Source organism: Moschus berezovskii, chromosome X (assembly GCF_049115385.1).
Source record: "Moschus berezovskii isolate FMDL1 chromosome X, NW_MosBer_1.0, whole genome shotgun sequence".
NCBI classification, from domain to species: Eukaryota; Metazoa; Chordata; class Mammalia; order Artiodactyla; family Moschidae; genus Moschus; species Moschus berezovskii.
Window position 1 is genome coordinate 30282138 of NC_142488.1, and position 12265 is coordinate 30294402.

A 12265-nucleotide genomic window follows, 5' to 3' on the forward strand; every position below is an offset into this window, starting at 1 on the left:
AACACTGTAAATGATCACAAAAGGAATGTGTTATCCAAGTTCCAATAGAACTAATTTTGTTACAGAGATAGGATATTACAAATGTGCAAAAAATGTTGTTAATATAGAAATTCTGTTGGTAGGCTAACTTCTTGCTTATTTCAGTGAAATAAATAGCAGGTAGAGTAGTACAAACTCTGTCTGGGTATTTATTTTTTGTGGATTTTGACTGTGATTATTACATACATAATACTTTAAAATTATGTGATGGCTATATATATTTATCTAAGTTTTCATTTATGCCTTTTTAAATAATATCTTGGAGAAGGAAATGGCAACCCACTCCAGTGTTCTTGCCTGGAGAATCCCAGGGACGGGGGAGCCTGGTGGGCTGCCTTCTATGGGGTCGCACAGAGTCGGACACGACTGAAGTGACTTAGCAGCAAATAATATCTTTGTAGAAAATTTTACTAAAAACATATTTGTACAACAAGAAGACCTGTACCAATTAACAGACAGTGTTCTCCTTTGTCAGAGAAAGTGTTAATTTAGAAATAGACTACAAAGGGGGAAAAGATAAATGTATTTGTATTGATAAAGCTGATTACTGAAAACTGAGTTTCAGTTAAAATTCTCAAATCCATTGAATCTTAGATTTCCTAGGTCACATTCATAAGATGGATTACTTACTTCCCACTGGTGTTTGGGAAGGTCACAATATCTAAGATATCCTTATTTATACTTTTCACATATTAAGCCACTATTTAAGATAAAATTAGATGCAACCATGTGTTTTTCCTGATATATTCTACACTAAATGAAAAACTCACTGGCTCTCTTATAGCCATGTATATTAATAAACAGATACACATATATAAAACTCTCTGGTGCAAAGAATGATTACTTTTGCACCTGCTAACACTGATTGGATTGGACTGATTGGAGATCAAAATCTTGACACTTTATAATATTACAGCAATAATATTATGAATATTTGCATATGTGATGGAAGATCGTTCAAATCTCATGTTGTAATTACACACACACACACACACACACATACTGCTACGTGGATTTCAAAAGCAATTTTAAGACCCATATGGAAATTAAGGAACATATTGTATATAATACCTAATGGCACATAATACCTAACGACTCATTGGAAAAGACCCTGATGATGGGAAAGATTAAAGGCATGAGGAGAAGGGGACAACAGAGGATGAGATGGTTGGATGGCATCACTGACTCTATGGGCATGAGGTTTTGAGTAAGCTCCAGGAGTTGGTGATGGACAGGGAAGCCTGGCGTGATGCAGTCTATGGGGTCGCAAAGAGTTGGACATGACTGAGTGACTGAACTGAACTTAATGGCACATAAATCTATTTTAATAAAGAATGAAGACATAAGAAAACAAGTTCACCTTTCTTTTGTTTAGTACCAATTACACAGTCAATAACATAACATTTTAGCTCCACAGAAATGTGAAACATTTCTAAATCTCTAGAAGATATCACAATCTAAGGAAATTATGTGTATAAATTTCATAATATTTTGTTACAAAGTAATATAATTGCTATATTAGTAGGACATAGCTAAAATTTGTTTATTCAATATGCTTTTAAAACTATTACAATGTGACAAATATATATTGATGTAAATTTTATTCTATCTCAGAGACAGCCTTTCACACTCAGTTAGTATTCACTCCTGACTCAGTTTTCAGTTCATCATCTTCTTGGCCTTCATATATAGTGATGTACCTATAGGCTAGTTCTCAGCCTAGCTTCTAGACCATTGGTTCTCAGAGTATGATTCTTAGATTATTAGCATCAATAACATCTGAAAATCTGTTGGCCGTGAAAATGACCAGCCCTCACCCAAGGCCTACTAAATCTTAGTCTTCAGGAAAGGGGGATAATGATTTGTGTTTTAACAATTCCTCCAGGTACACAAAGTTTAGAAAGTCACTTCTATAGACAGTCACTTCTTTTCCATTCCCTAAATACCACTTTATTTCAGTTTCTTAATGTTTCTCATGTCGACAACTGTGATGGATCCCTAATTGGTTTCCCTACTTCCTGTCATTATTCGGTTGAATTTTCTTCACAACTCCTGCAGGTGTAATGTTTCAACAGTGCATGAAAAACAAAACAAAAATCTATATATCCTCAATGCATACTGAATTAAGCATACATCATAGGTCTGATTGTTATGACCTCTCCCCAAACTATGTCTCATCATCCTTTCCAGCCTTATCACCCACACCAAGTTTCGTACTCCATGCTCTATTCCATAAGTAAACTGAACTTACTCTCCAGTGAACATACTATATGCTCCTGAGGTTTTGTCATAGATTTATCAGAACTGTCACCTCTTATCGGTTGCTGGAGTGGCTGCTAAATCCACTCAACATACACTCTTTGTCAGCCCAGTATCCATGAATATATCTCACTCAACCATTAAACAATAAGATACTTGAATCCATCACATCTTACTTTACCATTTAGGCTCCACAGTACCAAACTTCATGACCTGAAAGTACATGATTGGTAAGAGCTCATTCATATTCCTCCCTTTTTCTAACCCCTCCTTTATTAATTTTTTTAAGATCTACCTCAAATATCTTTTTTCTCAAATTGTTGACTGTCCTCTCCAACTCCGTTTTTCAGATGATGGAGACAAGTAGAGCTTCCAAGAGCAACAAGACTAAGGAGTCTGTTTACTTGCGCCTTCCTATTACCCATTCCAAGCTTTTTTCTCTTGTCACTTTCTTTTGCTGATAGGATTCCCTGCAACCACCAGCATGCTATGCTACCATGTTCTGAGGTCTTAAATAAAAAATAGTTAAGTAATGGTGTCTTTCTCCTATGATTCCATCAACTTTAGCCAGGGTTCTGACATTATGGCTGATTGATTTTTATAACTCTGACCCTCCCCATCAAAACTGCCATCTTCTCAAATTGGTTTCATATATACTAGGAGAGATTAAGCATTTTCAAGCCATAAGATACTACTGATTAACCTAAATGAAATAAGAAGAGATAGCATTTCATTTACTTTATGGACCCTATTTGGGACAATTAGAACTTTCCAGTTCTTAAATTGGTTCCTTTGATAATCTGTAAGGCTGGCCTTTGCAATGGAAATCGCAAAGGCACAGGTTCTTGGCCTCTGCTCATTCCAGCAGAGACCAGAAAGAGGTATCAGTTATTCCTCCATTTTCCTCCATTTCTTTTTTGCGTCAATTTTCATTTCAACTCTCAAAATTCAGCCATTAAGTCTAATATAATGACGGAAATTATTAATGATATGAGTTATTTTGACCACTTTATATAATTTATAATTTTACATATCTTAGGTCATTTGATCCTCACCACAATCTTGAGCTTAAGATAATATAGGCATAACCTTACTACTTTTCTGGACAGAAATGAGGTTCTGTGAGGTGAAGGATCAAATCCAAGATCACACTCCAAGTATTCTGGCTTGGAGTTAAGAACTTTTCCTCTCACCACAGTGTTTCTCACTGATATAATTACAATTACTGCTGCTGAGAATTGCAGCTGATGGAAAAGTTCTCAGCCAATCTAAACTGAGGAACCCAATAGACATCACTTTCTAGACTTTGGAATTTCTTGACATGGACAGTCCTCACAGGATACAAAGTCTTCACCAAATAGTGAATCCAGACATTATCAATGAGTTCTCACAGTAAATTTCTGCTTTACTCAATTGCCCTTTCTAGTTGACCTTTAAAAGGATCCTGAAATTAGTTCTTAAACTGAGTTCTCTCCATATTCACTCCCAATTGATTTCTACCTATTTTATCATGGTAAAATTTCTCCCAAGTTTTTCTCCTAAGGGAAAACTACCCATATACTCAACCTTAAGGTCATTCTCCACACAAGTCTTACCTTCCAGAAACCCTATTCTAATAGGAACTGGACTTTGAGATCAAATGCTATTCCCAGGAAATCCACCACTGCACATACAAGTCATTACATGTCTCACTGCACCAACAAAGTTTAGAATTATCAGGGACTATTACAACTAATCAGTCTTAAATGAAACTAATCCAATCCAGAAATTTTATATGGGGGAGTGGGCTAGATTTCCTTTCAAAAACTACTTATCTAGTTCAACCCCCATATCTTATAAACACTGAAACGGAATTACAGAGAGATCGCATGTTCTGCCTAATGCTGACAAAGTTCAGAATTCCATCTCCTATGTCCACTGTTCTTCCTATTACACTATGTGATTGATGAGACCACCTCATTATTAACTGAAAATCTCCATGAAGATGTACTAGTGTTAAGCATATGATATGACTGGAATAAGTAGTTAACTTGTGTTTGTAGACATGTATTTTTAAGCAAGTATCTTTAACATTATTGTATATTCCCATACTTACAAGCACAATGGACACTCAATGATATTAGATGATACAGTGAATGAATAAGAAAAATATCACATATGTTCTAATGCCATATATTTTGTCTCATCATGATGACAAAGTTTAATTATCTCTTCAAAGACCCCAAATGAGGTCACTGTTGCATCCAGTCATCTCTATCAATTTAGAGTAAAAGGAGTACTTTGAAAGGTAAAAATGATTGTCATCAATTAATACATAGTTGAAAATATTGATTTAAAATCTCATATGCTTTTCTTCAGTATGAGTAATAAAAGAAACATATCAAGTGACTAACCTGACACATGATATCTGGAAGTATACTGACACATTCTTACAGAATGTAGAACAATTCAGAAACTTCTGTTGGTCATGCTATGTTTGTCAGTTTCTATGGCACAGGCTGACTTCTACTTATTATTCAATACATACAAGTCACAATCTTGTGACATAATTTATCTCAATCTAACTGCTGAAAAAAAATCAAGAAAATAATACCCTGGCTGCCGTTAAATATTCTCTAGCTCAGTGATTTATTAAAAAGTATGATGGGAAGAATACAAAACTTAGTAACGAAGCATTAATCTTTCAGATGACTGAAATAACTGTTGGTTGTTCAGCTATTACTCATCTAATGATATCTCCAGAAGTAATAACAATTGTCTATTTAAACAGCAGAGTAAATTCTTACCAAAAAAACACAACGAACTGAAAATAAAATTTTAGAGCCTGTCAGGTGTTTTTCAGGTGAGAACCACTGCTTAAAATAATATATAAATGAACAGAACTAATTAAGTTAACTATTACAAAGAAGAAGAAATGAATTAAGGTAAGTGAATACCTTTTTGCTTTTGGTAGGAGAGTTTTCAAGAGTAACTGTTTCACATGCAATAAAGTATTTAAATTTTATATCATATTTCCATATATTTTAGGAATTCCTTTATATGTGCTATTATATATAACAGTGATACATGTAGTGCCTTAGAAGATGTAAATCATGCTATTACTGGGTGTCTATAATTATCAAAACTATTTTTAAAACATATTCTAACTTTCAGGAATCAAAACTTACCTGACATATCACATCACATTTACTCACAAATGCAGCAATAATGTTATTCTCATTTAAGATTATTTCTAACGATTATCTGTATATATAAGCACACATATTTCATTTACATACATTTTTATATTTGAAAGCATGTCATATATATTGAAAAATGTGTCAAACCACACTTTATAAATTGGGGAGATAATACCTTACATTTTGACACTCTCCCAAAGAGCTGGAATTCAAGAATACTGAGTTTATATATTTTTGCAAGCTACCTATAATATTTTTGCCCTCATTATATGTTATACAAATATAAAGGGTTCTCATGCAAAAGTTCCATATACCCTGGTTCTTCGTTAAATAGAGTAAGTATAAATAGACATATAAAATTACAAAAATGAGGATATATAAGCTTTGCAGTTATCTGTCTTCATGGCTTGCATGCCATTATAATCTAATGGATTTTTTCACAGTAAGAATCGGCAACTAGCAAGAGCAAGTTAAAATACACACGTATACACACATGTGTGCAACCAGTGAAGATGTACAAAAACCCTAGATCATGCAAGAGACATACAAGGCCTCATTTTGGCTATTTCTTCCATATTGTACACAAGCAATATTATATTTGGCAAAATATGTCAGTAGTGCTTTCTTTAGATGTATGTCTTTTGTGCTTTTTGCTGTTGGCCTGCAGCATGCTATTTGTTACTGTATTGTAGGTTACCCCTGAAAGTACATACATAAACCAGTGCAGAACGCAGTTCTAGAAGAGCTGTGCCAGGAAAAACAAAATGACAGAGAGAGAGGGACACAGGTGCTAGGGAGGGAGAAAGGGAGACAGATTGATCTCCCATGAGATTCAGTGGTAAAATTTCTTTAAATACATTTTGGCCTTCATTTTTCTTTTGAAAACTTTGCTGTGGGGGTGGCCTGCCCCCTTCAGAGTACTGCGCAACCTTCGCAAGAGACCATTTATCACTAGTTTCCACCTTGGAGCAGATCTTCCTACCTTTCCAGTCTTAATTCTGTGAGAAATGGCTGCAAATCGATGGTTGAGCTCTGAGATTTTGGGCTCTATTACTTTCCTGCAGTGGTCGCCGCGGTTTGCCATCAAGTTTGCTGCTTGGTCACGCGTGGAGTCCACCTTTGGGCGTATGTCATTCAGTTCAGCCTTTAAACGCTATATTCCGTGAGCAAGAGACAGGGCTTGAAGTTAGTAATTAAATGAAGGTTGAAAGATACCGAAAGAGTGAGAAAGCAAAAGAGATGGGGGAGGGGAGAAAGAGGGAGAGAGAGAACTAGAGAGAAGGTTAGAGAGAAAGAGAAGGAAAAAGAACACATGCAAAGAAAACCAAGGGATGAAAAAGCCAACTTCCAGAAAACAGGAGGAAAGTGAGAATGTGTGTGATCTCAGGAAAATAGGTCACTGCTTCAGTTTGATCTAAGTTTATTTAAAGCATTTCCTGAGTCTGAAGAAGGACAAGGGATGTTTTCCTGATTTTTTTATATTACCGGCAACAATTGTTGTGTCTTATATTTAGTCGTACCTTTCCTCAATTTCAAAGCTGTGGAACAACTTTAACACATGCTCAGGAAGAAAGGGAGCTGAAGAACGATTTTCTATTCCTTCTGAGGACTTATGAATTCCCTTTTGCTTTATCATATTGATTGCCACAGGAAAAAAAAAAGGATTTTCTAACAGATAGGGATTCTGTGTCACAGACAGAGTGACTGAGGAAAGCTGAGCCCGACGGAGGGGGTTGGAGAGGCTGTGAGTGAAATAACTCAGTTCCTATTTTTCCAAAGGCCCTGAAGGAATTTCTCTGTAAGGTGACATCCCTTACCTACATATCCAGGGAGAAGGAAGAACAAAAGAAGGTACAGACAATAGAGCAAGTATGTTTGGGGCACAGCCTGCAATACATTTATAGTTTTTCATTACAAATGAATTGCAATCTGTAGAAAATATTGATTTCATAAAAAATGAATAAATCAATTTTATAGACAGAAGCTATAGTGTTTGAGGATTCTTTAAATAGTAACCCACTAATCAAATAAAATTATTAAAAATTTCAACAAAACAGAGGAAGGCATTGTTTAATTTATGAGATTTGTTCAAATGTAATTCTTCCTATTTAATTGGAAAAGATGTCATCAAATAAATATAATATACCATTAATATATTTGCATATTATAACTCTCATATCTTTTTACAGGAAACTTTTTTTTTAAAGTAAAGACTAAGTTTCCACTAAGAAAGACAGCTTAGGATATCCTAATAATTGGTTTCGACACAAAAAGAGAACACAAAGCCATGTCTACTTTACATGTAGTTAAGAATAAAAAGTTCAGTTTTATGAAAGCTAAGTATTGTTACTAAGATTTAGGCTTTGTATAGGCAAAATGTATACACATTGGACTTCTGGTGTTTATTTAGATGGGCTGTGAATGATGCAATGAAACTAATCTTTGTGTTAGGCACAGGCATATAGAACTAATACTAAAATTGGCATTATTTGCCATATAACACCAAAATAAATCCAAGAATTCTTTTCTTATCAGGTTTTTAAGTTGTGTGTAATTAGCTGACAGATCAATATAGACAGATATCCAGATCACAGAGCTCTTGTAAGTCATGAACTCTCATTTGAATTAAAGAAGTAGGGAAGGAAGGAAAGAAGGAATTAAGGGAGAAAGGAGAAAAGGAAGGAAGGAGGGAGAGGGAAAGGAAGAGAGGAAGATGTTTTTCACTCTTAATAAGAAGTCCCTGGTATCTTTTAGGACAAAGATGATTAATATAACTGTTGGGTAGTGTGAACATTACTAATCATAAGAGCTTATTTGCTACCTTTAGCATGTCTTCTTTTTGCTGTGGTTTCTTTTTCTCAGATTCATCCAGAAGTGCATCAGCCTGAATGATCCACTTTGTGATATGATCCACATTCTGGTCAAAGGTTTCCATGTGTTTCTGGTATTCCTTAATTTTACAGAGACAAACCATGACATAGTATTAAGCAGACAGTATTTTTAAGTATTTTTCCTACTCTGCACAATTCTAAAATACAAAAATGTAGTAGCATTCAAATTACTTTTAGGTGCAATCTCCGTACAGAATATAAGTATGGAAAAATATAATGTAGATACTGAAAAAGAACCAACGTTTACATGGAGTTGAGGATTTTGTGAACATAAAGACTATTATTGAAAGCTTATATAATGTCTTTCTCATGACAGAGAAGGGTTGAAAAGCTTTCATCTTCTTCTCTTACCAACAAAAGGTTTAGCCACTCTTCTGCTCGAGATGTGACGGCTATCCAGTTACTATTCAAAAGACTCAGTTTATCTTCGACCAAGGTCTCCTTCTTGCCCAAAACTGTTTTCAAGGCCTCTCCTAGCTCTGTAATGCTCTTTAGGTGAACCTTCTGTTTCTCAGTCTCTTTCTGAGTAGCCTGTAAAAAGAACAGCATTTGAGGCTCACATAATATATTGTAGCCTTAAGATTTAATGCTTTTGAAATGACTATGCATCTAGTTACTATGGTAAGATTTTTCAAGTGTTTAAACTTTCAACCATATCTTTGGGAATGATGAAAATCATATCCTATATATTGCAGTTCTTTACTGAGTATATATGGATATGTATTTACACATAAACATGATTGATGTCATATTTATTTATGATTATATACACTTAATAATAATCATACATACTATCAATCTAAACATATTTATATTTACTTAATTTGTATATGTATTGGATAAATGTAGATCTTGGAAAACCCATCCACCAATAAGCAACTGCTTTTAGAAAATTCAGCAATTTTTTCTCTCTTGAATTGCTGTAGCAGGAATTTGTAGATTTTTAGTGCCACAAACCTGTTTGGCATCTGGCAAAATTTAAATATCCCTTCTCATAATAATGTTTTCAAAAGCATAAAATTAGATATACTAGATTTTAAATAAAAATAATTATACTGTAATAAAATATAGAAAATATATTTTTTAAATTTGTGAGGTGGCAATAAATGTTTCCTTTCCTAACATGCGTAACTATAACATCTAGAAACAGACATTTAGGATAATTTTAAAGTAGTGATGAGCACAACTGGTGTTTTGAATGACTAGAATGTCATATAAAATTATCTTTCATAAATTTATCTGTGACTGGTGGCAAATTCACAGGAACTACTGATATCACTAGGGTTTGTTGCTCACACACATAACTGAAAAATATGCTTAATTTCAGTTAGAAGTAAAGAAATATTATTAAAATCCCTTAAGAGAGCACCAACACTTCCTAAGACTTGATTTTCTTTTTTTTTTAATAAAATTTAATAAATGGTACAAAGCACAATGCCATAAACATTAACAGTTAAAATATCACCAAATGAAAAAAATACTATAGAATACACAGTTGCAAAAAGCTACATTAAGTTATTTTACAACTGCCTCAAGCTGCAAAAAGAAAAAAAAACCCAATGCCTTACCTAAGTTATCCCTCTCTCAAAATAATGCCATTTATATTATAAACCACGAATTCCCCATCAAAAGACGGGAACTGCTTTTGTTAATTCATATATATATATATATATGACTGTATCACTTTGCTATACACCTGAAACAAACACAACACTATAAATAAAATATAGTACAATATAAAATAAAAATAAGTAACAGATCTTTGGGGCTTTACACTGAGTTAGAGTTCCTATCAGAGGGATAACAGCACCACAGCCGCACTGAATCCTCATAAAGGAGGCACACGAATGACTGGGTTACAAGAGTTACAGATATGAGAGCTGCTCACTTCCCAGAAACTACAGCTCACAGAAAACCAACAAAAAACAAGCACATTCAGTATTGGAAATTATGTAGAGAGTTTATGGGAAATTGATCCTAGTACAAACGTTTACTGTCTGCCCTATCTACAGCCCTTTTTTGTGACGTGTCACGGTGAACCACGTGACCCTCTTGCATTTCCCTGCCTCTACTCGCCCCCCTCCCCCACCCACTCCCCCATCTTTCCCTTACCCACATACAGTTGTTGGATATTCCCTGGTGGGTAAGTTTGAACCAAACAGATACTCTCTCAAGAAGTTTAACTAATAGATATAGAAATTAGGGTAACACCTCAGCTAAGAAATCATTTGGAATGAAAATGATGTCTTTACCTTAGCAAGTCAAGTTCTAGATGTTCTCAAGATGCCTTTTCTATATTTGTAACACACCAAAATAATTCTTATGGTTGCCTTTTCTCCATATTATCAGGCCCTAGTCTACTTGAAATATATATAAATCTACAAATACACACACACACAAATACCAAATAAGGAAGGGGTTAAATGAGACTAAAGGAGGGTATAAACTGATTTTTATACAAAAGACAATCACTGTTTCTTCAATTCTAAGATAGGCTTTTCTATTTGTATTTATCTTTTTCAATGCAAAAATATCTGAAATTAAGGTAAGTAATGCTCAATGAACTTATCAGCTACCACGCAGAGGATTATTTGTAATGTAGGTGTCATTTGTTGTACATGAGTGAGCACAGCAGTTCATAAAATGAATTCCTTCACGCATTAATCCTAAATGCTACTGAGCTCCTGTTAAATGCATCACTGTTTCAGCAGAGATATAGGGGATTTTACTCAGCATCTTTTATGAAATTACGAGAAATGCTGTTTTGGGGGAGAAAAAGTGCTTCTGGATTTTGACTTGTGAGTGTCATGGACTATATTTCAGTCCTTTCACTCCTTTTGTCTGTACCCTTTGTTAGTATACAATCTTTACAACTATATGTGGTGGCCATTGTTCTACATACTGTGAGTAAAAGGCTAGAAACAAAGTCCTTACCCACATAAAACTTATATTTGAGTATGAAAAAAACATGAAAATATATGCAAACGATCATTTCATACTTCCTGTATTCCAAACTACTGCCTTGTCACTAGAGTTCATTTATTCGTAAAGGTAACACTTCACAAAGTTAAACCTTAATTTATATTTGGATCACTAATCCTTTCTAAAAATAGCTTTAGAAAGATGACACTATGTTTAAGCTTTGGTATAAAAAGTTATGTACACAGACATCTGTCCCTTCCCAGGTCAGCCAAAGTGATGACAGGCGATGGAAATTTCCAAATCTCAAAAGACGTCAGAGAAGTTTTAAATTTAAGGAATAATGTTGCAAACAGTTAAGGGGTCACAAACAACTATTATTCATTAAAATCTACCCAAATTCTCCAGCTACTTATCAAGAGAAAATGTTAACTGCCCAGTGAGACTTCATTCAGTTAATGAGCATAAGAAAACAAGACATGTGGACTAATGTTTGATTTCATTTCAGGTTTTTCAATGTTATCAAACTCAAGTATGCTGAAGTTAGCACCATCATGAATATGAACTTGTAAAAAAGCAGTGATCATTGTAGTAGTTTACAACTGCTTATGGCCAAAAGTGACTCAGGAGAAAATTTACATTCCTTTTGTAAAAAAAACCTAAAGCTGAACATTTACATGTAGTATTCAAGAACAAACTAGTATTGAATCACTTGTATAAATGCTATTTTGGGTTAGGAAATACATTGTGCTTGTTTACTGAATTTTTTGAAAAATTTTCCCCACAAAAGCATTCTGAATTAATGGCATGACTTACAAATAATAAATCTTAGATTTTAAGAAATTTGCTGATCTTGCTCTGTGATGCAAAGACTTCAACTTTGATGAGTCAATGAACATCAAATGCTTAACACTCACTCTACACTGTGTCATTCACTGCCAGAGATAAAGAAGGAGGCAATCTTTGTATACTCTGCTC

The 12265-nt window shown here is 34.3% G+C and overlaps 1 protein-coding gene across 6 annotated transcripts in view; it reads right to left on the reverse strand.

The window, feature by feature from the left end:
* DMD (dystrophin) overlaps nt 1-12265 on the reverse strand; it is a 2246075-nt gene that overhangs the window by 1335134 nt on the left and 898676 nt on the right. For all 6 annotated transcript variants that reach the window (XM_055393453.2, XM_055393450.2, XM_055393451.2 and 3 more), the window contains 3 exons: nt 8720-8899; nt 8299-8427; nt 6460-6630 (listed from right to left, as the gene is read on the reverse strand). In XM_055393453.2, the coding sequence (XP_055249428.2) occupies nt 6460-6630; nt 8299-8427; nt 8720-8899 (480 nt within the window). The remainder of the gene's footprint in view (nt 1-6459; nt 6631-8298; nt 8428-8719; nt 8900-12265) is intronic.